Below are 27,577 nucleotides of genomic sequence, written 5' to 3'. Positions count from 1 at the left end.
AAGTAATGCCGATGTACTTAACCAGACATAAAGCAAACAACGTCTTAATATTTATACGGATATGACAAGGCCAGGATTGTTATCTATAACGACCTTGCAAAACAAGGAAGCATAATCACTTTCATATTTACGTGATATCTCCAAGAAAACAATCACATAAAACAAAACAAAAAAATGCACCTTCACATGTGACAAAGAAATCAAATTCCCTTGGAAATTAAGTAATTTCTCGTGCGGTAAATACGAAGGTTTGCTGGAAAGCAACAAATAGAAACTTGTTGAATAGTTCTAGAGCTAAAGAACGTCCACGCCTATACCTGTAATTTCGTTTGGCTTGACTACATTTTTCAACCGTCATGGCACGATGATTACCTCATTCATTGTTAATTCTTTGGACGACTGTTTTTAGGAATTAAAGGAAAACTATAGATGGTCTCTGATTTCTTAACATTGATAATCACGTATAAGGGAAAAAGAACAGAAGAGAGAGAGCAGCGATTGCGCGAGAACTCGATCAATACTCTGATACGTAGTGTCGACCTTTGGGTCTGCGACTCAGTCGACGTTTCTCCTACACTAAGGACATTGATCGATTTAGTGCTTGTTTTCTTTCTACTTCTTTACGTGTTTTTTTTTTCTTTTTTTGTCACGTAAAACTAGCCAACAAGAAGGTGAGTTGACAACTTTATTTCTTAGGTTTTCTTTTGTCCCAAGTTCTAATGACTTTGGATATCAATCAACCAGTTCGAATCATGGCTGAAACGGCGCTGGGTGGTCTTGCGGTCATGACCACCGGACTTGGCGACGAAGCCGATTTGAGCGTCTTTGAAAACAAGAGCGGATTGGCCGAAGATCTCAAATTTTTGGCTTCCATGCCTGAGCTGTGTGATGTACGATTAACTTACATATTTCTTATTTCAAAAGTTGTTATTTCCAACTAACATTTCTGGGCTGAAACAAATGAATAAAAGGTGACATTTTTAGTCGGTGATACTCGCGAGCCAGTCTGCGCTGTTAAGGCCGTTTTGGCCGCTAGGAGCAGGTAGCTATTATCTTTCAAACCACAAAAATAGGAAGTATACCACTTTCTTCTTTAGAGTTTTTCAAAAAATGCTGTACACCACGCCAAGTCCTCAGCGGAAAAAAGAACCGAGCACAGGACCAAACAAATTACGATTGTTTCTCAAACGGAGTAGCGAACCTCTGCTAAATTTACAAAATCCAACGGAAAAGGTATATGTTTTTATGATTCTACTAGGACACTTCTAATCAGTCCCTGTTGCACTCTCGAAATATTCCAATGTTACGATACAGAGAGGATATACCCAACAATTAGCTTCCATTCACGAGGTATGCTGTGGTGTGTAGAATAGTTTCACAAATCCTCAGCACAATATCCATTCGCAAAGAATTTGGAGCTTCAACACTGTCCCAATTGCCCATTCACATCACCGTAGTTCTTTGTTTTTTTTCATTTATAGTTGGCCAGTTTAAATGTTTCTCCACACCTCTCTGCATTCACTAATGAACTGTCCCGTTTATTTTCGTTAATTAAAACACGATTGTTTTGCTATTTTTAGCCTGCCACGCATACCCATCAAACGCTAATTGCCGAAGAATTTGAGCCCGACGTTTTCCGGCAACTCATTGAGTACATTCACACCGGTTGCGTCACCCTACAGCCTAGAACATTGCTTGGTATTTCGGGAAGAATTTGTTGCACGCTGATAATTTTAACTGACTTTTTACTCCTGCAGGTGTGATGAACGCGGCCGATTATTACGGACTAGATGAGCTACGCCGATCTTGCGTGGGTTTCGTGCAGTGTTGCATCAACGTAGATACGGTCTGCGCCCTTTTGGCATCGGCCGAGCGCTACATTCAGTACAAGTGCACCAAATCTCTAGTCCAAAAGGTACAATGCTTGCACAATGGTTTTCCCCATTAGCTCTTTTGTTAAATGTTTTTCCTTAAAGGTATTAGAATTTGTTGACGAACATGGGAATGAAGGTACTAAAGAACTATTTTAATACGTATTAATCTTTACTGAATTTTTGATTTTGATTCAAAGTATTGAATCTGGGATCGTTCACTTTGTTGCCACAACACGTCGTCCGTCTAGTACTCTGCAGAGACGAACTTAAAGCAGACGAATTTACGAAATTTCAGGTTAAAAGACAATAATTAATTCCAAATTAATTCTTATGATAAAATGAACCTCATAGGCTGCCTTGATGTGGTCGAAAAAGTATTGCGACAGCAACCCCAACATCAGCCTCAAAGAAACTTTATCCAACTTTTTAGAATTTATACGATTTCATCAAATTCCAGCCAATGTCTTAATGCGGGAAATCCATCCATTGGGTATAAGCATATCCAGCAAATGTTATTCATTAAATCAACAATTTTCATTCCTATAGGACTGGTACCGGATCATCTAATCATGAACGCGTTAGCTTATCAGGCTGATCCCACTTGTGTAGATCCAGCCAAGTTGTCACCAACACCCCAACGTGGAGGTAGACGGCGCTCACAAGCTCGTTCCATGTCTGTGCAATCTTCACTGGATCCGTACGGATCATCCACCACGCTCAATAGTGAAAGCGCCTCATCGGAAATTGAATCCAGTCCTCGTTTAAGCTCCGATGGCAGCCGTGGTTCACCATTGGGTCGACTTTCTAACTAATTTCTAATTGTTTCGTTTATCCTTGTTGTTTTGTATTTCGTCCAAGACAATCTAATTATTCATTGAATGTACCTTTGTATCCGAGTCTATACGTAAGTATACGTTATTTAATTATGGCGGACGATTAAAATTCACAGGCTGTCCTGTCCATCACGTTAGGTCAATCAGTTTAATATTCAGTAAAAGACAATGGTGATCATTTGAGAAGGAAAATTATGTGGTGTCTCGTCTCCATTGAGGTCAGGTAAAAAAAATATCCATGACTTTTCAGAGAAACACCTTGAAGTCATAGCGACGTAGTTAACGATGCTACAGGTGTAGGAAGTTTCGCATGACCTGGAAAAGGCAAACTAAAAACTCTTAAAAATATCGGCACACAGAATTAATTAAATTCTTATAAAAAATCTCGTGCAGACGACAAAAAAACAGGTTCAAATAAACAGGAGAGATGAATCTATCCGGGCAAGTCAAATCCGATGTGTACTTCTCGTAAATCCAAGAGAACAGTGTGTTTTATGGCTCAGTGATGAGCGGCTGTCTTCTACGTCACTCTACCTCTAACTTTTAAAATGAATAGTTACAAACGGTAAGATTTATTAGCATTTAGTTGTTGGTTATTGCCAGTAAACAAAAAGCTCTTGAATTACAGAACATTCTCGTTGGATATTCCCAAGAAACCATCATCGTTGGTGAAGTCACCATCGCTGGAGGTATTTGTTTAAACTATTTGCCGAATTATTCTTGGACTTATTGACAAACGTTGGGACTGTTTGCCCAGGTTTTTCGACGCCGAAATTCGCTTACTGAGTACGGACTGCGGTCTAATGACCATCTCTCGTCCTTTGAGGTAATCAAACCCGGTGTTCTTTTTTTTTTACCTTGACGCAGCCCTAGGCGACCACTTGGTTGTTGATTCTACAGATCCCACTAATTTACCTTTCCTATCTGTTTGACGTATAAATTTGGAAAGAGGGCAGGGCAGTGAACAGAAAGTGGGACAAATGACTCAAAAGTCTTGGTCAGTTCGTCGCAAGCATGCGTGTCGTTCTAAAGTCCCTGTAAAAGCACCGTGTTAGTTTTTGTTAGCTACGATAGTGAATTAGATTACAGTGGTAATTCGTTTATTGGGTTCAGAGCGAAGAAGTCCGAGCTGGTCTGGAAAACGGTTGCACAAACTCAACGAAAAAAGGTAAGATAAAGTGGTGGTTATCGGTGATAACGATATACTGGCCAGCAAAAAGATAGAAGAATTTTGTGAGAACCGTCGCCTACACCCTACCCAACTAAAGTTTGACTTAGATGCTCCACAAGTACATTGCCATTACTGTTTAAGCATAAATCATCACAAATAAACACACATATATTGGAACGTTCCTTGGATTTTCATGGCGGAAAATAATTCACAAAATTTAACGTCAGTCGGCTGGCCAAATTCCAAAGATGACTACGTCTTGGCCGAAGTTATTGGTGAGTATTTTTTTCCATATCGTAAACTTAGGGGATCTTTTTGTCTTACGGTAGAAAACTTGGCTATTAACAATAGTGTTCCTTAAAACTCTGTTTTATTTCTTAATAAAGAATAGTGTCGTGTTCTAAAATTAAGCTCGTTTTTGAAACCTAGTTTTAAAATTATTTAGTTCTTAATCTTCATTAAAAACAAGCTGATCTCAAGTGTCAAAACAGTGGCAGCAATGACTAGGTCACCTCATCAAAATCTAGTTCTTGACCTATATCTCTAGTTGTCTAAGCATTTGATCTAAATCTTAGCTTTCATTTAACATTGTTAATTGTCCACTCACTCAACTGCAAGTTTTATCTAAAAAATCAATCTTGTAATTGGCTGGGTTTGGTGGCATAGAACTGATAAGAATTCTTGTTGTAGGTGTGGGAGCTACAGCTGTTGTACATTCAGCTTTTTGCAAGTCCCGCAATGAGAAATGTGCCATCAAGCGAATCAATTTGGAGAAATGGAACACAAGCATGGAAGAGCTTCTAGTAAATCTCTTCACATTCAACTGACATAAAGATAACCGATAACTATCCTTTATTTATGTAGAAAGAAATTCAGGCCATGTCTTCATGCCATCATGAAAATGTTGTTACATATTTTACATCCTTCGTTGTTGGGGAAGAACTATGGCTCATCCTCAGGTGAGTTAATTCTTTTCTATTTATTTATTTATTATTTATTTATTTAATTCCTTGGGATGTAATAAACAGTTTTATTTTCTTAGGCTTCTCTCGGGAGGTTCCTTGCTTGACATAATTAAACATAGAATGAAAGCTACTGATTGCCGTCACGGCGTTTTTGATGAAGCGACTATTGCAACAGTACTAAGAGAAGTTCTCAAAGGACTGGAATACTTCCATAATAATGGCCAAATACACAGGTAAGTTTTCTAAACCTATAACACTACTCAAATGTTATAGAACTCAACTTACAGAGATATTAAGGCTGGAAACATTCTGTTGGGCGAGGATGGCACAATTCAAATTGCTGATTTTGGAGTCTCGTCTTGGCTAGCTACGGGTGGAGATTTGAGCAGGCAAAAATCGAGGCATACTTTTGTCGGAACGCCTTGTTGGATGGCTCCGGAAGTGATGGAACAGGTAAGCAATAAAATATTCATTTACTACTTGTTCCGAATTCACAACTGATATTTTAGGTCACGGGTTATGACTTTAAAGCCGACATCTGGTCCTTAGGGATCACCGCTATTGAACTAGCCACGGGAACTGCGCCCTACCACCGTTATCCTCCCATGAAGGTATATTACTTCAATACAAAAAGATGAATACCAATCAATGCATTCCTGATATTAGGTATTACTACTGACCTTGCAAAACGATCCTCCTTGCCTAGAAACTGGTACAGAAGAGCGTGATCAGTACCGAGCTTATGGAAAAAGTTTTAGAAAACTCATTGTTGATTGCCTTCAGAAAGATCCCACCAAACGGTGAGTTGTTACAACTTCCATATAAAACACTAAGGTTATTTACAAATCGTTTTGGGTGTAGGCCCACCGCCACTGAATTGCTCAAGCATCCTTTCCTGAAAAAGGCCAAGGACAGGAGGTATTTGGTACAAACCCTGATTGCCCAAGGTGATTCCTATCTTTTTGTTTTTGCAAGTTTAACACCAATACGTGACTGCTCATATATTTAATAGCTCCATCCTTAGAGGCACGTTCTCAGAAGGCTCGTAGCTACCGAAAGGCCCCTGGGGCGTCTGGACGATTGCACCGAACTGAAGCAGGTGACTGGATCTGGTCTTCGGACTCGGAAGATGAAGCAAATTCGAACGACGATTCGGACGATGAGGGGCAGTCAGAGAAACCTCCAAACCCTCTGATTCGAAAAGGTAAAGTTAAATTGAATACAATAGTATGGATTTTAGGCTAACTGTAGTGACCTCCCTCAGAGCTGTCTCAGCAGCAGCAAAGTGATTCTAGAGCTTCCGATACGCATTTGTCTGGCAGTAGCACAAGCAGCTGCACAAGTGCCACCAGTGAAAACGAGGATGTTGGACATCGGCCTTTACCAGCTGCTCCACCGTTCGCCCCCGAACCATTGACAACGCAGTCTCAAGCAGGCGAACTTGACCCTATTAATTTAGTTTTAAGAATGAGGTTAGTATGTTGAGATTTGATAGTTTGTTTTCATGACGTAATTGAGTTGCAAATTCACTACATAGGAATGCAAAACGAGAACTGAATGACATAAGATTCGAATTTTCTGTTGGACGTGACTCGGCCGATGGAATTGCCTCCGAACTCGTTGCTGCAGGTATTCAGAGTTTTTGCGCATTTAAAAAAATTTTACATCAGTTCATTCTTAATTTAATTGATTTAACAGGACTTGTAGATGGCCGGGATTTGGTTGTCATTGCAGCCAACCTTCAAAAGATCCTCGATGGGCTTCCAGTTACGACGAGTGTTACATTTGGTTTGGTAAGAATAATTCTCGTGCCGCCTTTAATTCTAGTTTCATCGAGTCACCTTATTATTCATTACACAGAGCTCAGGATGCGTTGGTAACGAGGTACCGGATGACAGAACACTAGTTGGATTTGCTCAGCTTTCCATCGCTGAATAAGCCCATTTTTTTGCCTGCTACTGCCGATTTTGAGTGCTTATTATACTTTTTAATTTAACACTTCCCCAAGAGTAGTCATCATTTTGGTCTTTTGGGAAGCCTTCTGGTGGAAGAATTTAGGTTGAAGGCATTTTTTTTTCCTGTTTTCGCATCCTATAACATGCCGTTTGACTTTTGTGCAACAATAGCTTTGTATATGATGATCCATTTTGATGACACTTATGACGTTGATTTGCCAACCCTACCCCTAATTTCGTGCACTGCTTCCCTGTTGTTCATTTCAACGAATTGCCAGTTTGTCTAGATCGAACAAGAAGAAGCGCTTCAACAATTGCTGTTCTGCGCACGCATTCACTCAGTACCCGGCTTGCCCGTGACCTGACAACAGGCGTGCAAATTGCATCGAACTTATCTTAAGATATGTGATTTGAATTCATTCAATACAAAGGCTAGTACACCGAAACCTCAAATTTGTTTACAAAAATAACTCCATTCATTAACGCGTTTCTATTTCGCCATTTCTGCGAATATTTGAATGCTCTCCCTTTATAGATTACGCTGTCGAAATGAAACAGGAATGCCGCTAGAATTCGGCTCGTTATCGCCGTACACGTAGTAAACTTTCCCTCCACAATATCTGTCTGGAGAGGGATCAAAAACAACCGTTAGTTGTTCTATGGACTATCCGAGATAAGTTATCAATATGTCGCCACGTTCATGTCCACAGTGCAATGGCTGCGTTTCAACGAGAGATTACGGTGTGTGATGTGACAAAGAGACGTAGCCACGAGTTATCCTTGCAATTAGTCAAATACAGTTACATTTTATACAATAATCCAATGAATAAAAACATTAACACGCTAAGAGGAAAGAAGCATATGCTTAAAAACGATTTTCTATTGACGGTTTTATTATATGTAGATGATACGATAATTATAAATTCAGTTTAAAGTTTTACATTGCCGTCATACACGTATCGTCATCCTCAAAAGTAATGCCAACATTATCATCATATTGGACAGCTGGTTCAACGCGTTCAACTTGACGTCCATTGTTTGCGTTTGCAGGGGTTGTACTGGATTTATACGATGTAGAAGGCGGATACGGAGTGTTTGAATATTCCGCTCGTTCTGACGGTGCTCCTGATGCACCATTTCTCCCGTTAGAGGTAGATGGAGGCAATGAACCACCACCTTCGCCGTGCTTCTTCTTGTAGAACATGATGCCCCCGGTAATGGCACCTATAACTACAAGTCCACCGACTACTCCGCCAACAATGTAGCCAATTTCTGCTGGAGTCAGCCCGCTCGGTGGTTCCGTTGGTGGGATGATAGAGGTAGAATCAGTTGTTTCTTCAGTTGGTGAACTACTTTCGCTTGTGGAATCAGTTGCTGTAGAAAGAGTTGAAGATATTGAGTCTACGGTAGAAGTAACAATGAATTGAGTTGTACTCGAGAATGCTGTGGATGCGGTTGATTCTGTCGAGGTTGGTGGGCTCGACGTGCTGATGGTAGTAATGGGAGTCGTGGTGGTAGAAGCGGTTGTAGTAGAAGCGGTTGTAGTAGAAGCGGTTGTAGTAGAAGCGGTTGTAGTAGAAATGGTAGTGGTGGTGCTGGCAGATGTAGAAGAAGAGATAGTAGAAGTTGAAGCGGTTGAGGCAGTAGTTGAGCTAGCGGTGGACGCAGTTGAGCTTGTGTCACTTGTGGAAGTTAGTGGATCAGTCGATGTTGGTGAGCTTGATGTGACGCTGACAGAAACGTCAGATGTAGTGGAGATTTCCGTAGTAGACATGCCGATTGAAGAATCCATTGTAGAAGTTATGATGGGGGCACTCGTGCTTGTTACCTCGGTAATAGAAGTAGTGGCGGATGTAGTGGAACTCGTGCTCGCTGTGGAAATACAAAGACTTTACGGGGAACTGATAGGGATTTATTAAATTTCTTTAATTATTACTTTGTGGTGTGGTGGACGCTGCTTCGGTGGTAGGTGATGGAGTTGTGAATGGGTATTCTGGTGGGTTGGCTTCTGACCAGACGATGTGCGAACGAGTCTTTATCACACAGAAAAGGTAAATATGATTTTAAGTAAATTATGATTTATACATGTAATTAAAAAAAACTGAGCTCTATCATACTTTCTGGTTGTTCTTTGCAGTTGTTTCGACAACAAAGTAAACACTTTTTCCTTTCGTGTATGGAGTGGAAACGTAAACTGCGATGGCAGTTCCGGCTTCAATCTCGGTTATGGAGCCATAAACAACAGTAGCTTGAGAAGCACCTTCAAAGCTGTCCAATAGTTGTTCATAATTTTCCGAGTACCTAACAACTTGGCTTATGGCTTTAGACGAAAGAAAAAAATTAATTGGAGTAAAATCAGTTCAATAAAGGGAAGAGAAAAATGAAATTATCGTGTTCCTTACTGTTGGATGGTACGCTCCATTTCAATTCGGCGTAAACAAGATTTTGATCAATTCCGTAGGTAGATGCTCTAATATCGCTCACCATAGGTAAGTAGTCCTATAATAAAAAAAATTAACAAATAAAAATTCGTCAATCCTAACGTTTACACTTTAAAAAGGACAACAAAGTCAATGATTTAGATCGTGTCAAACTTTTTAACTTCAAGGAAAACAAAACTGTGATCATCACCTGCGGGAATGTTCCCGTCCCAACATTTCGAACTTCAAAAGCGATAGCCTCTCTGGCGGTGAACTGAAAATAATTCAAAGTCGAGGTGGGTAGCGAAGATCCACAACAGTAGGAATCTGAAGAAAATTAAATGATCATTTTCAATCCCCTCCGATCAAGTTTAATTTGATTTACTTACTCTGATCAGGAGACAACAGCCTACCACCTTCCTTAGCAGAGGCACTATGCACAGCGTAGAAATTCACTTTGTAATTTCCATTCGCGTCAGGGTAAAATGTCCCAGAATAAATCCCATCTTTCGATATGTCCGGATCTGCAATCCAGACGTTAAGTCATGTATTGATTCAATACGTAACTTGACTTAGTACTCACCGATTAATCCAGTATCAAAAAGCGGAATAGATGCTTTAACTATTGAATTTAGAACAATTTCGGCTGTCACGATAAGACCTCCCAAGTTGTTGTTAGCATATTCAAATCTGGTTTGAATCACCGCCGGATGTTCGGAGAGGTCAACGAAACCAGAACTGGTCGTAAGAGACACCCAAGGCTGGAATTTCGGCAAAGCCGGGGACGTTGCGCTTCTGATTGACGAACCAATTTGTAAATGTATTTCGGGTTGTGGTTGACATGCGCTGCATGATGTTGTGTCGTAGACCACTTGATAACTCCATCGTCCTTTAACCTGACAATCACCAGAAATTTTACTCAATTATGGGTTAATAGAAAATGGGAGAATAACAAAACTGACTGTATCATCAGCTAGTTTCTTCCAAATAACCCTAACGGTAGAATCCGGGTAGTTCCAGTTTGTAACTTCCGGTTCGTTGGGTAGATTCACGACGTCACCATTAGGGTTAGTAAGAGTGATTGTAAAAATGCCTTCTTTGGGTAACGATAGAGCAACAGTGGTATTTGTTCCGACAGTTTCATCAATAGAAAAGGATCCACTCCATGGCATACTGGTGGTTATTGAATTTTTTCGACTTGTTATCTGAATTAAGAATTTAATAAATAATTGCGTAATATATATTCGTGGAGACACGATTTTGTGATGCAGTAACCTACTATTCTTCGTTGTGTTTTGAGACCGTTTCTGCAAATGGCATCAACTTCGTTGTTAATTGGTGTGAAGAACGGCGTATCCCAAGTTGGTATGAAGTAATAGCTGCCCTGCGATAGTACTGAAAAACGTGGCAGCGATTTTCCGGTACCCAGTCCAGTTTCTACCACTATCAGTTTAATGTTATTTTGCATGAGTCTTTCAGCCAGGTCGGTTTCAATTACGGTGTCATTTGTCACAGAATCAGTGGACGTAACGAGGTATAAAATGCTGCCGCCTGTATCTTTGTACTGACGCAATCGTGCTTCACCATCTCGTATAACTGCCGATACGTCACGCGACAGCACAGTTTGGGACACAACAAAATTGTCAATTTTGCTTATCAGATTATCATATTCATCCCCAATCCTTCGTGGAGGCAATTCTTCTTTCAGGTAGGAACCTTCAGGACCAGAATCGATGTTTTCAAATGTGGAATATGCCGCTAAGGTTTCTGGATAGATTGACACTGTGTAAAACAAATTTCTCACACCTCTCTTTAATAGATTTTGTGCTTGCTAAAGTAAAAACAAATAAACAAATAGAAACAAAACAAATAAAAAATGAAATGTTTTTAAAGGACAAACAAGTTTTACAAAAATTACTTGGTTTGTATTGTTTGGATTCGCGGGGGAAGATGTGTCCATCGCAACGTAGACAACTGGCAGCATTAGATTTTTGAGCAATCGAAATACTGGCGCAGTATTTTGATTAGGATTCGGTATGACGTTATTGAAATCCGGTGAATTAGCCATGACTTCGCCACTACTTTTTGAATTACACAATCGATTCTGACGATGAGGGGGCCGTCTGTCATGTTTCCCCACTTCCGAAAACTTAATCACCTGTTATGAAATGGTAAAATATTTAAAATATACAAACAATAAGATTGCTGTTTCTGATTTCCAATCGATTTGTAATAATAAAATAACGTTAAGATACCGTATCGAGCCAATGGAAGCTCATCAATGATGTAGTAGCTGTTTGTTCAGTAGCCGTAGGGACGAAACGGCAGTTACCTTGATCAGATATGATACCGTTTGCGTTAACTACACAATTGCCCCCTGACAACCTGTCAATCATTATGTGTTTTTTTTTTAATGGTCGATGTCTTAAATCATACAATAACCTTAAGTCATGCTATGAATCAATGTGGCAGTGGAATCATACGTTATAATTTTTTTAAAATCTTAATGTGTTGGTAAAAAATTTAATTTACTTACGTCGCAAGAGAGCCCTTTATTTCTGTATCGTTGCTTGAAGTTACGGCGTCATAACCATTAGGATGGCGATAAAAATAAGGCAAAAGCTTATCGTTGGGATAACCGTGTTCTTCAAAAACTCCATAGCGAAACTGGGCCCATTGTTGAACCAATCCCTTGGCTTGAACTTATCGGAAATATAATATTTATAGTCGGTAAATTCCAATTTTCATGATGGTTCATCTACCTTTAAGGTTATCAGCTATATCCTCGAGATATTCAGGTGGAAGTGTAATGAAATTTCCATTCACGCCGCATTTGCCCGAATGCAAAGTATACGGCAAACTTCCGGACGCAGGTTCATTGGTTAATCGGATATCTGCTAACTGGTAAGATAGCCTAAAATGGTAATGAGAACGAGAAGCGTAAATTGATTGCCAAATATGCAAAGGCCTTTGTTAATGTGATGTTTTACTTGGATGTTAATAATGCGGTGGAACTAGTCCACGCAGGCGGAAGCAAAATGTCGATGTTCTTCAAATAAACTCTGTTGCCTGTAGCCTGAAAAAGAATGGCTGAAGTCTCTGTCAGCAATGCCTGAACAATCGACAATGAGTGAGCTTTCAGTGCTGTAACTAAAATTTGCAACGATCGTTATACCTTAAGGTCATTTATCAATGCAGTTCCACCGTCGGCGGGTTGGGGAACATTTTCAGATATGGCGACGACAATATTTGTGTATCCATTTTGGTCCAAAACAATAGTCAAATTCGCCTTTCCAATGAATAGCATTAACATGCTCAAAATTACCACTCGCGATGGGAAGATCTTCATGTTCACCATCGTTTGGCTGTGCCAACAACAAATGCGATCACCAAAACTGCCGTAGAATTAAAAACTGAACCGAAATCTGATGAAAGTCAAACGGTACTAACGAAGCTATCTCCACACACGGCACAACTTTGAACTACCTTATCAGGGTCTGTAGTCGTTTCACAGCTTTTTCATTTTACAAGATCAGTAGGTTGTCTTTTATAATCCTTGATAAGGATGCTGTCGATAATGCTCAGGAATGTTTGCTTCCTTATGTGCGAGAGAAGCGTACCGATGCTCACGTCATGTATTGCGGAATGACGTGCAATATGCGCATTCTATTGTACAATTCTACAAATAAGGAAAACGTGACAAAGAGTTGCGCAAGCAACATATTTCTGAAACAGAAATTATAGCTAGTAATATAGAACAATAGCTTACGACGTTCAAACGAAGGACGATAGCAAGTTAAAGACGTGTTACGGTATCAAAGCTGTTGACAATTTCTGGTTGAGTCATCCTTTGGGTAGAGATAAAAACTAAGAGTAAAATTCTTTATTGTTTTTTTATTGACACTTGGTGAATCTCATAATGTGTTGGAATTGTTTGGCGTCCAAAGTTCCCTAGCAAATGACAGCTACGAATTTTTTTTTTTAAGCCTACAGGAAAACTTGTGACATGTAGACAGTCAATCAAGTGTCAAATGTCGCCAGGTGTCGAGGCAATTGAGTTAAACAATATGCCGAGAGAATCAGGTCCCTTTAATTGCATAAAAAGAGACTACGACCTTACACATACAGCCGTCTTTACCGATATGGGGTAAGATAACCATTCGAAGTAAGTCGTTGGTTCTCTACTACGTAAATGATAGTTTTTGTCTATGCAAAGTAGAATCGACCTCTTAGGCTACCCTAATAGTGGAATTAGATACAGCGTTGTTCTTTTTAAAGCGGTGACGTAACATTGGCACCTCACTTTTATCTTTGGCTCACACGACTAAACGAACCTAAAAACTCCATTCCTTTCTTACCGGCAGATTCCTTTGTGGACATAAACGTCTTAAACACTATTGTCTCAGCTGTTATCAGTAGCAAGGGCGGTAAGCTACTCGGCCTATACAGAAAGACGACGACAACAGAACAATGTCCTTCTGACTGATGATTGGTTCTATTTGATCTGTTTGGCAAATAAGTTCACGATCGTGGGTCATCTTCAGGTCTGTTTGTGAGTACTGTAACATTGGGGTAGGTGCGAGATTGCAGTTGGATTCTACAAGTATCAATAATGCAGAAAATGATATAATATTAATAATATAATAGCGGTTTTCAACTATAATGCCTTAAAAATTAGTCCCATACAAAAAAAAAGCACATTCTTATTAAATTTTAGGTCGAAATCGAGTAATTTTTACCAGAAATGGAATTTAGCCGAAAACGAAAAAGTGGGAAGGCTTTTTTGTTTTTTGGAATTAATTCAAAAACTACAAGGTGAATTGAAAAATAACCTTGATTTCCGTGATCTGCATTCCATTCTGCATCGAAATCGTGTATTTCAAGCCAAATTTGAAATTTGGCCAAAAATGAAAAAGTGGGAAGGCTATAGCCTTACCACTTTTGTCAAAATCGGAAAAAAACGACATCTCTTGGAATAGATTAAAAATCACATGTTAGCCTAACGCTTCAATGCTTATTTTGAGACAATGATTTTTTTGCCCGCCATATCAACCGTTTTATAAATATAACGGAAAAGTATGATGTAGCATACGGGCGCTGGAACGTACTGGCGCTCCAAATAGGTTAGGACTTCCTTCCGTTTATTGCTGAAACTTTATATCAGACGTTAAAATGAAGTTGATTTTCGTGATTCACATTCAGCTTTGGGTCAAAATCACGTATTTTTAACACGAAATAAAATTTAGCCAAAAACGAAGAAGTGGGAAGGCTATATAGCCTTCTCATTTTCGGAAAAATCTGCATAATCTGCAAAAAATCGACATATCTCGGAATCGATTAAAAATCACGCACCATCCTAACAACTGAATGCTGATTTCGAGGCAAGGATTTGTTGCTCGCCATAGCAACCGTTTTAGAGATATAGAAAAAAACTATGATGTAGCATGGTAGCGCGCCTGCAACCTTAATTGCTTTTTTTACGTTTATTTTACAAACTTCAAGTTTCACGTAAAAATAAAGTCATTTTTCGTGATCCCCATTAAATTTTGAATCTAAGCCATGTACGCTTGAAGCTACAGCTCAGTTTAATTTTTAAAATATTGAAGAAATAGTCGGGCTTATTTTATCGGCCACATTTTCTAAGCCCATGATTTCACTGTGAGAGCTTACATAAACTAAGCTTTGAAGAAGGTGATTGCATGGTAATTTATATACAAAATACGCGTTCAGGTAAATATGTTTCCGTGTATTCGCATTTGACGTTAATCGACGACAAAAAATTTTAAAATAACTGCGTTTTATTTTTAAATTAAATGGGGAGATACGGAAAATAGACACGGAAAGACAGATATTCGAGGGATACCCCGTAAACAATGCCTGACATGCATCAGACGATACTGAAAAATCTGATCGATTGTACGGGCTTCACTAAGAATCTTAATCGTTTTATCGTGTAAAAAAATTAGATAAAACACAGATCGAAAACGTTAAAATTTTGACGACTAATGTTATTAAAACATTGAAATTAGAGTCGGGTTTAGTTCTGCGTTGCTATTGGCTTTTTGCTCCCGCTCTATAGGAAGGCTTCTTCATCCATTGTGAACTCTCCGCCGGAACTCAGATCCATGTGGTTCAAACTAAAACTGACAAATGAATTAACTAGACATAATTAGTTTTTTCCTATCATTTACCTGACAGCTCTGCAAGTTAAGAAAACAATGCGTTTTAGTTTCCGATTGTAAAAGAAGTAATTATACGACCACAAAGAGCCATCTTCACCAAAAGGATCAGACTCTAGATCTGAGTTGTAACTAATCACCAAAAATATCATTTAAAATAATATAAGAATTCGTATTTTTCTACCCTGGGAGTCACACCTGTAAATGTCACATTCAGGCAAGTTAATTTCGTCGTTAATAGCGGCCCACAGCTGGGCATGTAACTTTGAATTATAGAGATCTCCGGCTGTGGCACTGAGGTTATTATCAACTGCATTCATTACCCACTAAAAAATTCAGCCAAGTTATAGAACCAGTTTTACATGTAAAGATAAATTAAAAAAAAAAAATACCTGAACCGATGGTTCCCGACTAAACTCTTCACTGCGAGCATAAGAGAAATCATAGTCTGGATGAAAGGAGGCATTCAGCGTAGCAATTAGATAAAATAATGTTTTGCGGCTTATTGTGTCACATAACGGGCCCTCTTCATCTCCTGAAACGCTGCAACTGCAATGAAGATGTTGTAAGAATGGTTATTGACTCATTTTATCAAAAAGCTATTGTACTACCTCTGGCTAGTAAAGTAACCTCCAGTTGGTGAAACAGCAAGCGCAGTTTGAGGCGCAGATAACACTTGGAGATCGTGCGGACCAGCGCCCGCCTCTGAATGGAAACGCTTGTAGAGTTGTTTTTCATGCCCGGCCAACTTGCATGAATAACTTTCAATCCTGCAATAAGGACAAAGACTCAAACCATAAGAAACTTGCAAAAACAGAAAAGGCATAGTGGCTTAGCAACCCGTCCGACTCTCTGATTGGTTCTTGGCCAGCCAATGGAAAATCGTGACCTTGACGCTCAGTGACACAAATACTCATGCGAATATGAGTAAACATTGTCGAACGTGCAAACAAAGGCGAAAAACTACTGAAAAACTAGAATCTTTTTTAATGAACAATACTTTACCTTCCAATAATATTGCAATCTCCAGTAAACATGTTAAGCGCAGAGTTTACTTGTTCAAAACGGCTACTCTCTAAAAGCTTCATCTTCAAGTTATTAGTTTTCTCACAAAATTTTAGAGCAATAAGTCACAGGCACAATAGTTGCTTCTATTCAGTTTCTAAGAACACTTCTTGGATGACAAAATACACCTTTTTTTGTGCAAAGACTGACTGTTTCCATGACACAAAAGCTATGGCCCAGTGTTATTGTCACCGTTTGTGGTTTCTGTGTTATGTTGCTTTTTCTACTGTGTCTTTTAGATGAACTCCACATTGACGATTTGATTAATGGCAAAATGAAACACACAGACTCGGAGAGAGAGATCACTGGACGATTGAAGAAACACTGTACAATTTCACGTACTGACAGAGTATGTATTTTTCTGTAAACGATTCTTCTAGCAATGAATTTGTATGGGATTTTTGTAAAACAGGGGATTAGCAGTAAACACTGCGCTCTCAAAACAGTAATCTAGGGATATGTAACTACGCAGAAAAGTTGGCGGCAATCACCAAGAGCAAAACAGCCCAACTATATTTGTTGACGGTTTTTTTTACGCTAGCTCTTGCTTCTTTGTTCTGTTTCCATGGGAACAGCGTTGCCACTTTTCACTATTTTGCTACAATTCTTTTACGTCACGTTGCCAAGAACTCATGATTTCAGGAGTCACGAGTTACAGTGGTTACGCTTGCTGGTGTCTTACTATCTGTACAATAATAAACAAAAATTGGCACACGACAAGCACTGAAGGTTTCTGACGGTCCATAAGCTGGCATCTAACCAGCTTGACTAGGTCATGATAAGTGCATGTGTTCGTTTATCTTTAATAGCTTCCTAGGAAAACTTTCGACTAGGCAACAATTAAATCTTTGTCCGTGAACTTTATAAAATTCATATTTTAACATGAGTTATTAGTAAATTCAAAGTTGGCAACCTCGTAATGACCTGAATGAATACAAGGGAAAGATAGCAAAAATGGCAGAAGAAAGTGAAAAAAAAGTTTTTACGGAGAAACAAGCCACACCCCTATTTCGCCATATCTACCGAGATGGACTCTAGACTATTCTCGCAGTTAACGATGTAGCCACAAGAAGCATCAAATGAGATGATTTTTTTTGTGATACACATGTGACTTCTCATCAGGAAGATTTTCTTTGTTGCCTTATTTTTTTTGTGACTGTTCCAAATTTTATAAAATTTTTCTTCCCGATAAAGTTTAGTTAAGCAAAGCCTGTTTGCGTCTTCAATAGAATCTTTCTTGTGTACCTTGCTGGGTTTACAGGCTTCGATACTAAGTAACTGGCTGAAACTAGATAGTAACTGACAGTATTTTCATGTAAGCAAGAATATTTACTGTATGCATTTCCGAGAGCTGGAACAGAAACTGATACCACAACCAATACCGTGATACTTATCTTATAGAAAAAGAATTGGATTTCGTAAGGACAATAATGCTGAAGAACGGTTTTACAGGAAGAACGGCACTTTTGCAGGCAGAGCCATTGTAAAGGATGCTCGATTTCATATTTTACTTTTTGATTATTCGTTTTCATAACCGCTTGAATAACTACGAAATACGTTCATTTAGCTGCTTGAGATTGTTCAGCGTAGAATGCTAGATTTCCAATGGCCTAACACACTTCGGAAATCTGGTAATCTAAATGTAAACTATTATTTCTAACAAGTTTTTGGCCAGCCGCGTCCTTTAACCTATGTTGCGAGTTAAATTGATCAACATATGAGTTAATTGGTATATACAACCGCAATGATATGGTGCGTATCTTCGGAAAAACAGCTCGAATGGAGCTATTTGAAGATTCAGTTTGCACTAGTGGAGTTGACGATATAAACGACTGGAAAGTGCTGTCGCTCATTTATACGTTGACGTGGCTTCAGTCACGTAGGTTTCAAAGTATCGCCTGATCCTTGAACGCGTGCATCATTTCAATGTATTTAACGACCTAGGGCGTGGTAAACTCTTTCAACTTGCGGTCGACGGCTCAATCAGACGAATCAAAGACATATCAAACACATCCCGGGAACAGAGGTCGTACACGTGCATAATGCGGACGTGGTTCGGCACCGAATACTACTGCATTTATCAGCATTATTTTGCACCACCATTTTGCATCTCTATGAAACGATTTTCCTTCCAGCTTCAAAATTCATGTTCCTATGCAAATAGACGAAACATTCAATCTGCATGCGAAAGTCACACAGTTCGTTTAGATTTTTTAGTAGGAAAAACAAAAGTGCAAGTTGTTGTCTCAAACCTATTAGATTTTCTTAAAGAGAACTTTCATGAACTTCGAAAAGGATATCACGATCCTCACTGAGCAACGATGTTATTTGATCAGCTACGTTGCTGTCAACAGTGAGTTCAATAGTTACATTTAGTAGCTCGAGGATCCTAAGGTTGAAGTGGTGATTAAGACACAACTGCACAACCCTGCGAGACATTTTCTCCCAATGCTATTAAACATGTTGTTTTGAGCAATTTCGTTGATTCTGAAGGGAAATTATGTTTATCCCACCATTTCTGGGCTTCCTCATTAGCCGGGATTAAAGGGAACCAGGTTAATATGATTGACAAACTTGTGTCATTGTTGAAAAAAAGAGTTCCGCCGAACAATTTTTTTCCATAAAACAAAACAAGGGATGAAAGAAGGTAGGCTCCATTGTCGAACAGTATAGCCTACTAATACAAAAAGGAAAACAAAATTTACAGGATTTCCATGACAAGGAAACAATTATAGCTCGACAAAAGGTTAAAGACCATAAAATATACCAGTCCGTTTGCCACACAAGCTAAACATAAAAATTTGCAATTTCTACAATAATAATAAATATACAGGATATAGACATATCTGTAACTCATCGTGGCTCAAGTCACGTTTCCCGAAATCGTTTTTTTGGTGCTTGCTCAATTATCACATCGGTCTTTGGGTGTCACGCCGATAGTGGAGCCACTAGCAAACCAGTAGCTGGACTGTTTAAATTGCCTGTATAGTTTTTGATGAACAACCAGTTCGACGAGGAGAAGCAACCGCTTAGCTTTAACTTCCAGCTCCCTACATTGTCATACTTCGAGGTTGTGGTAGCAGTGTTCTACTCACCCATACATTAAACAACATGGTAACTAAGCTTTTCAAACAATTGAGATTTATTAAATTTTTATTTCAATTACCGCGATTTTTAAGCGAAATCGCTGTAGCTTCATTTTAAGCTCTGCTATGTCTGGGCTGGTAGACAGCGGTCCACTTTCCCTCAGACCGTTTTTCAGTGACTTTGTTATCTCTTTTAAGGCTATACTTGTTTTACGCTATTAAATGTCTTATATTTCTAGGTTTTTTTCATAGAACTATTACTCTGTAACTAAATATAAAGCTTGTGTATCAAGTGGCAGTAAATTTTAACAGCTGCGCATTTATCAATCGCAACATCTATCTCTAAAGAATTTCTGAATTCACGTCTAGAAGCTCCACTTTCTTATAAATATGGTTGTTTGTATCGCCAATATCTTCAGTTCAAAGTTCGAATGTTAGCTGGCTAGACTAAAATTTGAAGCGTAGCAGTTTATCTCTCCTTGAAGCCGGGCTGGTTAACAGACAGTTCACCAAAGTTTGAATTTTGTAGAAGTGTAACACAAAACAGGGCGATAACGTCTTTCTAGCTCCAAACCAAAGCCCAGTCAAAGAGGACGTGGTGACACGATCAACCATACCCCCTTTCCGTCCAGTGAAGTAAAGCTGACATCTCCATTGATCTAAGGAGGTTTCCTTGAAGTGCGTCAATCAACTAAGATAACTAGGTTACACTTGATAACCACTCGTGAAATGCGATGGATGCTAATTCACTACAAAATTTACAAATTTCTTATCAACGATGGATGTCTAGGATTACATCTACAATTCTCTGTTTTCACTATCATTCTAAAAGCACATAGGACCTACTTCGTTAGATGTTGTAAATGCGTTTTACAATTAATTGAGCTTCTTTGTTTTTTCTCGTTGTTTTTCTTTAAAATAGTTGCGCAAATTTCCATGCCCGTTCTTGACCAGGCTTTCAAAGCCCTACAAACGTCATCATGGACAAATGTTGGTGAAAAATTACGCAGAAATTTGCCCAGTGGCTTCCCGCATGGTAACCACTACTGGGGTCACTCCGAACGAAGGTCGTGCAGTTGGTAAGAAGGCCAGTCTTATTGCTCTTCTTAGAAGCTTATCGCCGACTGTTTTTTCCTCGTACGATAGAATGAAATGGATCAATTTAAAACTAAGAAAATCATAATTTTCAAATGACTTCAGACCCTTTTAAAAATATTTTAGGAGCTACTTCTCAATGCCCTTTCCAGGAAAGCGATGGCAACAACATCACCAAGACAACTACTCCGATCATTGATCTTGATTTAATCAATCTTACCAGTAAGTAACGCGCACTTTTAAAATGCTATCAATACTTGGCTCTTCATATGATGTTATCTATTTATCCAATAACAGAAACCAAAGCTTCGATCAAAGTCAACCCAACAACCGAGGGTAATTTACTTTTGATCCTATAAAAACTATAGCCCGAAATTCGAAACACCTTCTCTTCTTGGTTAGGATTCTTTCCCTACGAAGATTTTTTCCGTGATCAGATTTCTAAGAAGAAGCAAGATCACTCTTATCGCGTGTTCAAACGTGTTTTACGTGATGCCGAGAGTTTCCCATTCGCCAAAGAATACTCGTGGGGTGAAAAAGACATCACCGTCTGGTGCTCCAATGACTACTTGGGCATGTCGGCTCATCCCCAAGTCAAAAATGCTATCAAGTATAAACACTAAAATTGAATTTCGCAAGTGTGAATGGAAAATAATTCTTGATATACCATTTTCTATAGGAATGCGGCTGATAAGCACGGAGCGGGAGCTGGTGGTACTCGCAACATTTCTGGCAACACTTTGCTCCACGAAAATTTGGAAACGGAACTCGCCAGTTTACACGAAAAAGAAGCGGCTTTGGTTTTCTCCTCCTGCTACGTAGCTAATGATTCCACCCTGTTTACTTTAGCTAAAGCCCTTCCTGGTAAGATATTTTGGGGTTCGATTTCAATTATCAAGTCGTGTGTAATCTAATGTTACAATAATTGTTCCAATTCAAAGGTTGCCATATCTTCTCGGATGCGGGAAACCATGCCTCGATGATCCAGGGCATCCGTAACAGCGGTGTTCCTCGGCACATCTTTCGCCACAACGACCCAATTCACCTGCGCCAGTTACTGGAGAAGGTGGATCCGGCCGTGCCTAAGATTGTAGCCTTCGAGACAGTTCACTCGATGACTGGAGCCATCTGCCCATTGGCGGAGCTTTGCGAAGTCTCGCACGAATTTGGAGCGCTCACTTTCGTTGATGAAGTCCACGCCGTCGGACTTTATGGCAAGGAAGGCGCTGGAATCGGCCAGAGGGATGGTGTTCTCTCTCAAATGGACGTTATTTCCGGCACTTTAGGTAATTCAATTTTAATCTAAAATATTTTTTCCCTTTCATTGTTTGTTGTTATTTATTTTGACGTTGTATTTTGCGTTCGTCTACGCTGCGTTTCTTTCCACAAATATTTTATTCTGATATTCTTTGAACAGGGAAAGCGTTTGGTAATTTTGGGGGATACATCGCCAGCTCTTCCAACCTGGTGGATATGGTGCGCAGCTATGCCGCTGGCTTCATTTTTACTACTTCACTTCCACCTACTGTCCTGAGCGGAGCGCTTGAGGTATTATTCAGTACTCCTAATACAAGAAGCAATTCAGCAAAATGCAATTTACACAATATTTTTATCAATACAGACTGTACGTATTCTACGTACGGAAGAAGGTAGACAACTGCGCGAATTGCATCAGTTTAATGTTCGTTATTTGCGTACGAAGTTGATGGAAGCAGGAATCTCCGTTGAACATACACCTTCACACATCATTCCCGTCTTCGTAAGTCTTCTTGCTCTTTCAAACCTTGCATTCGCATGAATATTAAAATTTGAGTTGCTACAATTATTTTATTAGGTCGGTGATCCGAAACGTTCAACGCTACTATCCGATGAATTACTACGAGTTCATGGCCACTACGTTCAGGTAGAAGACATAATCATTAGGTGGCTGACTGTATGCTAATTATGTAATTTTACAACGCAGGCAATTAACTATCCGACAGTGCCGCGTGGCCAGGAAAAATTGCGCATTTCTCCGACTCCGCATCACACCGTAGAGATGATGGATCGTTTTGTCGAAGATATGATCGACATTTGGAAAAGTGTTGGGCTCCCCATCAAAAGCAACAAATGCGGAAAGGTATGGAAATTCAAAAATTTGAAAGAATTCTGATTTTCACTAGATGAATTTTGTTTCTTGTAGACTTGTACCATCTGCAGAAAGAACTTCAAATGGAGTAACAACGAAGTGGATTCGGTGATGTCCATGCTGAATGAGAGTTGTCGATTGCCCAATTGCCCACAGGCAGTTGCCATCTGATTTCGAACTAAATCTCGGTCTGACGGAGGGTGCTTCCAAAGAAGCAGAAAGTGCTAACTCTACACTTATGAAAAGAGCTTTACATTATTTTCTACTGGGATAGACTCACGTGACTTGCAAACGCTATTGGTTTTTATAACATATGTCTTAACTTTACTCTGACCTCTAGCAGCCCTCCGTTCAATTTCATACGAGGTTTGTTTGAAATGATGTGTAGAGCTGTTGAATTGGAATTTTAGGTTTATCGGGATTTCTTTAGATCTCTGCATTTAAAGCTTTAGATGATACACCTACACTATTAGCGTAATACAACTTCAGCTATACCGATATTTCCATTTCTACATTTCTTACTATATACGAGCTCAGCAAGCTCATAGCTAACCAGTCTTGGAGGAATAAATCAATAACCTCCAACAGAAGATTAAGGAGATCTGTATTGTTCTACTGAACTAGGTTATATCAGGCGAGATTAAACAAAAACTTGTTTGAATGCAGTTTTATATTCAAACAAAATTTCGTTGTGGTTTGGCCCAAAAGAGTGCTCCATAAGGTTAAATAATCTATCATGCATGTGGCATTTTCGAGTTTACTACATGGCAACATAATATTTATATATAATAGCACGACGTAGTTAACATGCGGTTTTCATATTAGAAAATATAGTAAATGACACGAGACATGGGAAAATTGCGTACATGAAAAAATTGGAAGCATATGCGTATATTATTATTGCTCTTCTGCCATTATACAAACCAAAGTTTCCTTGGTAATGTACGTCAGAAGACTATGACCAATTTAGGTTAAGCGTCAAATAATCTGCCAAACAAAAGGTCAAATGAATATCATTTTATCCCATTGGAACAGATGTTCAGGAAGCAACGCAGCGATAGCGATCTGGTCAGTAGCCAGTCAAGTGAACTCTGGAGTTTATAAAGACTGACATAGACATTACAACAATCAACAATATTGAATTTATTTCTTCCTCGTGTTTTTAAAACTCTACGTCTTTGCAGCATATACAGACGCGGCAAGTGTCTCCAGGATCAGGGGGTAGGAGAGTGCTAACATATTTTTTTTGCCTTTCTCGCTTAGTGGCTGGCGTTTTAATGCTACCGCTGGAGTACAGTATGTCCATTCATTATACAGCACACATGCGTTACGGCTTTGATCCGCTTGTTACAGCTGCCCGCGTTTTTATTAGATCGGAAGAAAAGAAATTAAAAATAGGAAAAAAGTTTTAAAAGCTTACGAGAACGAAAAAAGCACGCGACAGAATCGATAATATATCACATTGCAAATGAGCCATGTCCTCCGTGATCTGCCTATCCAGGAGCCTACCTAGCTACCTACCTAGCCTACCTAGCTATTCTTGCCAACCTTCAACTTCGTGTGCACGTCGTTTAGCTTCACCTGAATCATCTGGTCAAAACCGTTTTTCTTTCATAGCTGACTACCAAGTAATGTTAACATTATTGTAAATCTATTGCACCGTGTATACCAAATGTTGCCGATGTGGTGATTGTGCTGTGCCAGGTAATATAAAACGTAAAATCACTGGTTTGACGAGGAAACCAATAACCCAATCGAAATAACCGTCCTAGTTTGATTATGCCATTTAATTTTTGTCGATTGTCAAAATTTAAAATTTGCGAACATTTGTCTAGTGGTTTAAATAGTAAAGAGAACACAAGTTTCAAAAGTCCTCGATAGTATAGTGGTCAGTATCCCCGCCTGTCACGCGGGAGACCGGGGTTCAATTCCCCGTCGGGGAGGGTCTTATTTTTCCTTTTTTATTTCTGTGATAGTTTTTTTTAAAACAAAATCATTTGTGACTTGAGATTTCCGAGTTCGACCATGATTTATTATTTAGATCTAAAAAATTCATAGCTTGCTGTTTAACCATGAAAGAGATCAAATTATTTGCTCTAAAACAATTTTTACGCATTCTCTTGCAATTATGCTATTAAATAACTTATTTCTAATTGCATTTATACTTTATTTTCTAATTAATTCCGTGACCAGTATGCCTAACCATAAACCACAAAAAACCGTTTTTTTTTATCAAACTGTTGTTTTCAGATAAAAACATATTTTAACAATATTTACATTAAAACATCATTCGCGTTGCAGAAGTTGCAGCATTTATTGCATTTTATTCTTAATCTTTGACAAAACACGTTGAACTACCAGGTTATCTAGCATTAAATCATTCTTTATTTAAATTAAGGTATGCTAGCATTACCAATGTGGAACATGGAATAACTAGCGTGCATGCAAGGTCAAGAAGATTCTAAATCAGGAAGGATCGTGATGGAGCTTGATGTGTGTTGCGGACGGAAAGTAGCAACGCATCCTTCCAAGATGATTACAATTAGGAAAATCCAGCTGATGCAGTAGAAAATGGCTCCAAAATACCAGGTCTTGTAACACACTCGCGCCCAGAGTACGGCGATCCGCGTAATAACACATTGATCTTCGGGAGCCGTCCAGTCGCAAGGAAGCACCACAGTTTCGCTACATTCGCCCTCTCTTGTTTCTCTGCTCAACACGAAGGCTTCATTTTTTATTGTCGCATCGGGAAGGGGCGTCGGAAGAGGAGGGTAAGATAGGGATATGTTCTCTGCGCAAGCGACATAATGTTGTGAGGAGTAAGTTGTGTACTGCGGTAACAAAGCTAAAAGCAGAACATCAACAGCGAGCAGAATGAGTACCAAATTCGCCGTGAAAACAAGAAGGGAACGGCTTTTGGTTTTCCAAGGACTAATGTTGTATGTCTGTTTAGAATAAATGTTCAATATTTAAGCCTAGTTTAACGAAGCAAACGACGTACCTTGATCCATGGGATTCCAATACCCAATTTTTGGAAGGCCGACGTTGCTGCAAGGATCAGGAAAATAACCAGGAATATGATGACGATGAAGTCGAGTGGGAAGACTCGTTGGATGGAGAGTGCAAATCGATCGAGTGGATTGAGTACTTTAACAGTCGGCATCAAATAGCCGACAGTTTCACCGAAGGAGTACATGGCTCGCAAAATACTAATGACAATCTTCGTTCTTATCGGGCCGAATAAAATGGAATGAAATAATTGCAATATACTTGGTCATAAAGAGGGAGACGAATATGAGGAGACCGACAAGCAATCCGACTATGCCGGCGCAGATTTGAGTTGGACGACAGACCATGACAAAGGGTGAAAGCCAATGCTTGATTGTTTCCTTCAGTTGTTCTTCTCTTTCCCGTAAATCAAGATCCTCATGTTCGAGTGAAAGCAGTCGGATTGCTTCCGTTCTCGGTAGCTGATGCACACCTGGTGATATTCTCTAGAACAAACCAGTTATCGCCAAACGGAATTATTCAACAATAGAAGTAATTACCACTCGTGTTTGCTGGATGGCAGATATTTCCCTTTCGATACCAGAGCGGCGATTACGAACATTGGCCAATTCAGTGCGCGGATCGGGATAACCTCGAATATGAGTGATTGGTCCCAATACCATTCCGATGCCCACGTAAGCCGTTATCAAAGTTATTCCAACAATTCTTATGACAGATAACGCAAAGGAGAACATGTCTTCCAATTCTACGATTTAATAAACAACACGCATTTCTTTAGCTCTTCTTCGGAATGATGTGTGGAGTACACAACTGTTCTATTTACCTGAAGTTTTTAAATCGTCTACCATATTGCGAAACTGGTCTTCAAGCGTAGAATTGGGAGCCGGAAGATCTCGTGTAGGCACAACTCCACCGATGGCTAGCAAAACTACGAGTATGACGAGAGACAAGCCGGTGTAACATAACGCCGATAAGACATTCTGACGAGACCTGTCACAAACAAAAACAGTCGAAATAATTGGATCTGGATATGACCATTAAAATTAGCAATCAACAGCACCTTCCAGAGGAACCCGTCTCCGTTTTGTGAAAGAAGTATGCTAAAGGTATGATAACGAACGTTACGAAAAGTGTTGCGATGTAGGACGCTGACGTGCGAAAAAGAATCCGATTACAAAAAAAATTAGCTGTTACAAAATCTCACTTCTGAATCCAACAATAATTGCAAATAATACCGTAGTAAGCAGAGAGAAGAGTGGTGGAAAAGTCATGACGATCTCGCATGTCACTCGCCCACGGCTGAAATTGGCCAGAAGAATTTTTCATGTAACCCACGATGAAAACGTCGATCGGAATCAGCCCTGTTGGCAGCGATGCCATCGTGAGAGCCACGATCGAGACAACCGTTGGAACGCGTTCGGCTGATAGTTTCCCAGTAATGTAGCGGACAAGGAAGGTAAAAAACAGGGCAGAGAGCTATTTCGTTTCAGCCGAGAACGTGTTTCGCCTAAGTTATGGTTGAAAGTAAATGAAATGTGGACGATAAACCTACCAAGACGTAGGTGAAGAAAACCAAAGTGAGCAAGATTCCAATGTTTTGGGGCACAAACGATGCTTGGCCATCGTGAGACATGTTCTCGGCAGGCTCCAGTCTACAAGTAAAAATGCGACATCAGGAAACGACGGCGTCACAACAACGACTGGTAGAGCCTAAAACGTATCATCCATCTGAGCAACATTACAATTTCCAAAGAAAAACAGAAAGGAAGCAAGGTCAATCGCTAGTCACTGTAAGGG

At 39.5% G+C, this 27,577-nt stretch overlaps 7 protein-coding genes and 1 non-coding gene across 11 annotated transcripts in view; 5 read left to right on the top strand and 3 right to left on the bottom strand.

Moving 5' to 3' along the window:
• Positions 1 to 16,589, top strand: part of LOC130702383 (large ribosomal subunit protein eL27-like) — a 39,294-nt gene extending 22,705 nt beyond the window's left edge. Inside the window, exon 5 of the mRNA XM_059495630.1 lies at positions 16,577 to 16,589. The gene's annotated coding sequence lies outside the window, so the exon portion shown is untranslated. The remainder of the gene's footprint in view (positions 1 to 16,576) is intronic.
• Positions 538 to 2,799, top strand: LOC130702262 (serine-enriched protein-like). Of its 2 annotated transcripts, XM_057523916.2 has the most exons (11): positions 538 to 671; positions 745 to 890; positions 972 to 1,042; positions 1,098 to 1,233; positions 1,315 to 1,350; positions 1,581 to 1,698; positions 1,758 to 1,915; positions 1,977 to 2,010; positions 2,072 to 2,169; positions 2,226 to 2,364; positions 2,421 to 2,799. In XM_057523916.2, the coding sequence occupies exons 2-11, from the start codon at positions 753 to 755 to the stop codon at positions 2,684 to 2,686; spliced, it is 1,194 nt and encodes a 397-aa protein (XP_057379899.1). In that variant the 5' UTR covers positions 538 to 671; positions 745 to 752; the 3' UTR covers positions 2,687 to 2,799. The 2 variants fall into 2 exon arrangements, with proteins under 2 accessions (XP_057379899.1, XP_057379900.1); XM_057523917.2 differs by lacking the exon at positions 1,315 to 1,350 and having other exon boundaries at positions 546 to 671.
• LOC130702259 (serine/threonine-protein kinase OSR1-like) lies at positions 3,224 to 7,244 on the top strand. 2 transcript variants are annotated; one of them, XM_057523914.2, is made up of 17 exons: positions 3,224 to 3,272; positions 3,336 to 3,396; positions 3,465 to 3,533; positions 3,821 to 3,875; positions 4,106 to 4,153; positions 4,569 to 4,681; positions 4,743 to 4,837; positions 4,921 to 5,076; positions 5,131 to 5,296; positions 5,353 to 5,454; positions 5,510 to 5,643; positions 5,705 to 5,790; positions 5,856 to 6,047; positions 6,108 to 6,315; positions 6,381 to 6,472; positions 6,542 to 6,636; positions 6,704 to 7,244. In XM_057523914.2, the coding sequence occupies exons 1-17, from the start codon at positions 3,256 to 3,258 to the stop codon at positions 6,779 to 6,781; spliced, it is 1,767 nt and encodes a 588-aa protein (XP_057379897.2). In that variant the 5' UTR covers positions 3,224 to 3,255; the 3' UTR covers positions 6,782 to 7,244. The 2 variants fall into 2 exon arrangements, with proteins under 2 accessions (XP_057379897.2, XP_057379896.1); XM_057523913.2 differs by lacking the exons at positions 3,224 to 3,272; positions 3,336 to 3,396; positions 3,465 to 3,533 and having other exon boundaries at positions 3,585 to 3,875; positions 4,020 to 4,153.
• LOC130702257 (calcium-activated chloride channel regulator 1-like) lies at positions 7,721 to 12,645 on the bottom strand. Of its 2 annotated transcripts, XM_057523910.2 has the most exons (16): positions 12,394 to 12,645; positions 12,209 to 12,330; positions 11,981 to 12,132; positions 11,755 to 11,920; positions 11,474 to 11,603; positions 11,137 to 11,376; positions 10,498 to 11,049; positions 10,181 to 10,423; positions 9,802 to 10,114; positions 9,608 to 9,742; positions 9,430 to 9,545; positions 9,201 to 9,297; positions 8,916 to 9,118; positions 8,735 to 8,831; positions 8,233 to 8,670; positions 7,721 to 8,172 (listed from the first exon to the last, which is right to left on the bottom strand). In XM_057523910.2, the coding sequence occupies exons 1-16, from the start codon at positions 12,574 to 12,576 to the stop codon at positions 7,736 to 7,738; spliced, it is 3,624 nt and encodes a 1,207-aa protein (XP_057379893.1). In that variant the 5' UTR covers positions 12,577 to 12,645; the 3' UTR covers positions 7,721 to 7,735. The 2 variants fall into 2 exon arrangements, with proteins under 2 accessions (XP_057379893.1, XP_057379892.1); XM_057523909.2 differs by having other exon boundaries at positions 7,721 to 8,670.
• Positions 14,944 to 16,966, bottom strand: LOC130702263 (repressor of RNA polymerase III transcription MAF1 homolog). The gene is made up of 6 exons (XM_057523919.2): positions 16,403 to 16,966; positions 16,009 to 16,167; positions 15,790 to 15,946; positions 15,596 to 15,723; positions 15,410 to 15,529; positions 14,944 to 15,355 (listed from the first exon to the last, which is right to left on the bottom strand). Exons 1-6 carry the CDS (start codon positions 16,483 to 16,485, stop codon positions 15,292 to 15,294), a joined length of 711 nt encoding a protein of 236 aa, XP_057379902.1. The 5' UTR covers positions 16,486 to 16,966; the 3' UTR covers positions 14,944 to 15,291.
• A 2,457-nt stretch (positions 16,967 to 19,423) lies between these two features.
• LOC130702267 (5-aminolevulinate synthase, non-specific, mitochondrial-like) lies at positions 19,424 to 23,269 on the top strand. Its single transcript, XM_057523925.1, has 12 exons — positions 19,424 to 19,576; positions 20,471 to 20,627; positions 20,770 to 20,865; positions 20,941 to 20,979; positions 21,046 to 21,253; positions 21,323 to 21,507; positions 21,585 to 21,929; positions 22,061 to 22,191; positions 22,265 to 22,402; positions 22,478 to 22,546; positions 22,607 to 22,762; positions 22,826 to 23,269. The coding sequence occupies exons 1-12, from the start codon at positions 19,574 to 19,576 to the stop codon at positions 22,940 to 22,942; spliced, it is 1,644 nt and encodes a 547-aa protein (XP_057379908.1). The 5' UTR covers positions 19,424 to 19,573; the 3' UTR covers positions 22,943 to 23,269.
• Positions 23,270 to 24,642: 1,373 nt separating this feature from the next.
• Positions 24,643 to 24,714, top strand: Trnad-guc (transfer RNA aspartic acid (anticodon GUC)). Its single transcript has one exon. It is a non-coding gene; the product is annotated as a tRNA-Asp (tRNA).
• Positions 24,715 to 25,180: 466 nt separating this feature from the next.
• LOC130702258 (probable lysosomal cobalamin transporter) lies at positions 25,181 to 27,502 on the bottom strand. Its single transcript, XM_057523911.2, has 8 exons — positions 27,333 to 27,502; positions 27,016 to 27,256; positions 26,841 to 26,928; positions 26,604 to 26,770; positions 26,320 to 26,525; positions 26,042 to 26,265; positions 25,773 to 25,980; positions 25,181 to 25,716 (listed from the first exon to the last, which is right to left on the bottom strand). The coding sequence occupies exons 1-8, from the start codon at positions 27,411 to 27,413 to the stop codon at positions 25,222 to 25,224; spliced, it is 1,710 nt and encodes a 569-aa protein (XP_057379894.1). The 5' UTR covers positions 27,414 to 27,502; the 3' UTR covers positions 25,181 to 25,221.
• Positions 27,503 to 27,577: the final 75 nt, after the last annotated feature.

Source organism: Daphnia carinata, chromosome 6 (genome assembly GCF_022539665.2).
Source record: "Daphnia carinata strain CSIRO-1 chromosome 6, CSIRO_AGI_Dcar_HiC_V3, whole genome shotgun sequence".
Classification (NCBI taxonomy): domain Eukaryota; kingdom Metazoa; phylum Arthropoda; class Branchiopoda; order Diplostraca; family Daphniidae; genus Daphnia; species Daphnia carinata.
The sequence above is the reverse complement of the archived record's forward strand: the minus strand, read 5'-3'. Positions and strand labels throughout refer to the sequence as shown.

Excerpts from the sequence above, each read along its gene's own strand:
- LOC130702262 (XM_057523916.2), top strand. The coding sequence starts at position 753 with ATGGCTGAAACGGCGCTGGGTGGTCTTGCGGTCATGACCACCGGACTT. Across the intron at positions 1,043-1,097 it reads GTTTTGGCCGCTAGGAGCAG|AGTTTTTCAAAAAATGCTGT; the intron begins GTAGCTATTATC and ends TTTCTTCTTTAG. Across the intron at positions 1,699-1,757 it reads ACAGCCTAGAACATTGCTTG|GTGTGATGAACGCGGCCGAT; the intron begins GTATTTCGGGAA and ends TTACTCCTGCAG.
- LOC130702259 (XM_057523914.2), top strand. Across the intron at positions 3,397-3,464 it reads TGAAGTCACCATCGCTGGAG|GTTTTTCGACGCCGAAATTC; the intron begins GTATTTGTTTAA and ends CTGTTTGCCCAG. Across the intron at positions 6,048-6,107 it reads AAACCCTCTGATTCGAAAAG|AGCTGTCTCAGCAGCAGCAA; the intron begins GTAAAGTTAAAT and ends GACCTCCCTCAG.
- LOC130702257 (XM_057523909.2), bottom strand. The coding sequence starts at position 12,576 with ATGGTGAACATGAAGATCTTCCCATCGCGAGTGGTAATTTTGAGCATG. Across the intron at positions 12,331-12,393 it reads CATTGATAAATGACCTTAAG|GCATTGCTGACAGAGACTTC; the intron begins GTATAACGATCG and ends TCGATTGTTCAG. Across the intron at positions 9,298-9,429 it reads GGACGGGAACATTCCCGCAG|GACTACTTACCTATGGTGAG; the intron begins GTGATGATCACA and ends TTTTTATTATAG.
- LOC130702263 (XM_057523919.2), bottom strand. The coding sequence starts at position 16,485 with ATGAAGCTTTTAGAGAGTAGCCGTTTTGAACAAGTAAACTCTGCGCTT. Across the intron at positions 16,168-16,402 it reads GATTGCAATATTATTGGAAG|GATTGAAAGTTATTCATGCA; the intron begins GTAAAGTATTGT and ends TCCTTATTGCAG. Across the intron at positions 15,530-15,595 it reads CCTGAATGTGACATTTACAG|TTACAACTCAGATCTAGAGT; the intron begins GTGTGACTCCCA and ends TTTGGTGATTAG.
- LOC130702267 (XM_057523925.1), top strand. Across the intron at positions 21,254-21,322 it reads CAAGTCAAAAATGCTATCAA|GAATGCGGCTGATAAGCACG; the intron begins GTATAAACACTA and ends CATTTTCTATAG. Across the intron at positions 21,930-22,060 it reads CGTTATTTCCGGCACTTTAG|GGAAAGCGTTTGGTAATTTT; the intron begins GTAATTCAATTT and ends TTCTTTGAACAG.
- LOC130702258 (XM_057523911.2), bottom strand. The coding sequence starts at position 27,413 with ATGTCTCACGATGGCCAAGCATCGTTTGTGCCCCAAAACATTGGAATC. Across the intron at positions 27,257-27,332 it reads TTTTCTTCACCTACGTCTTG|CTCTCTGCCCTGTTTTTTAC; the intron begins GTAGGTTTATCG and ends GAAACGAAATAG. Across the intron at positions 26,266-26,319 it reads CCATCCAGCAAACACGAGTG|AGAATATCACCAGGTGTGCA; the intron begins GTAATTACTTCT and ends GGTTTGTTCTAG.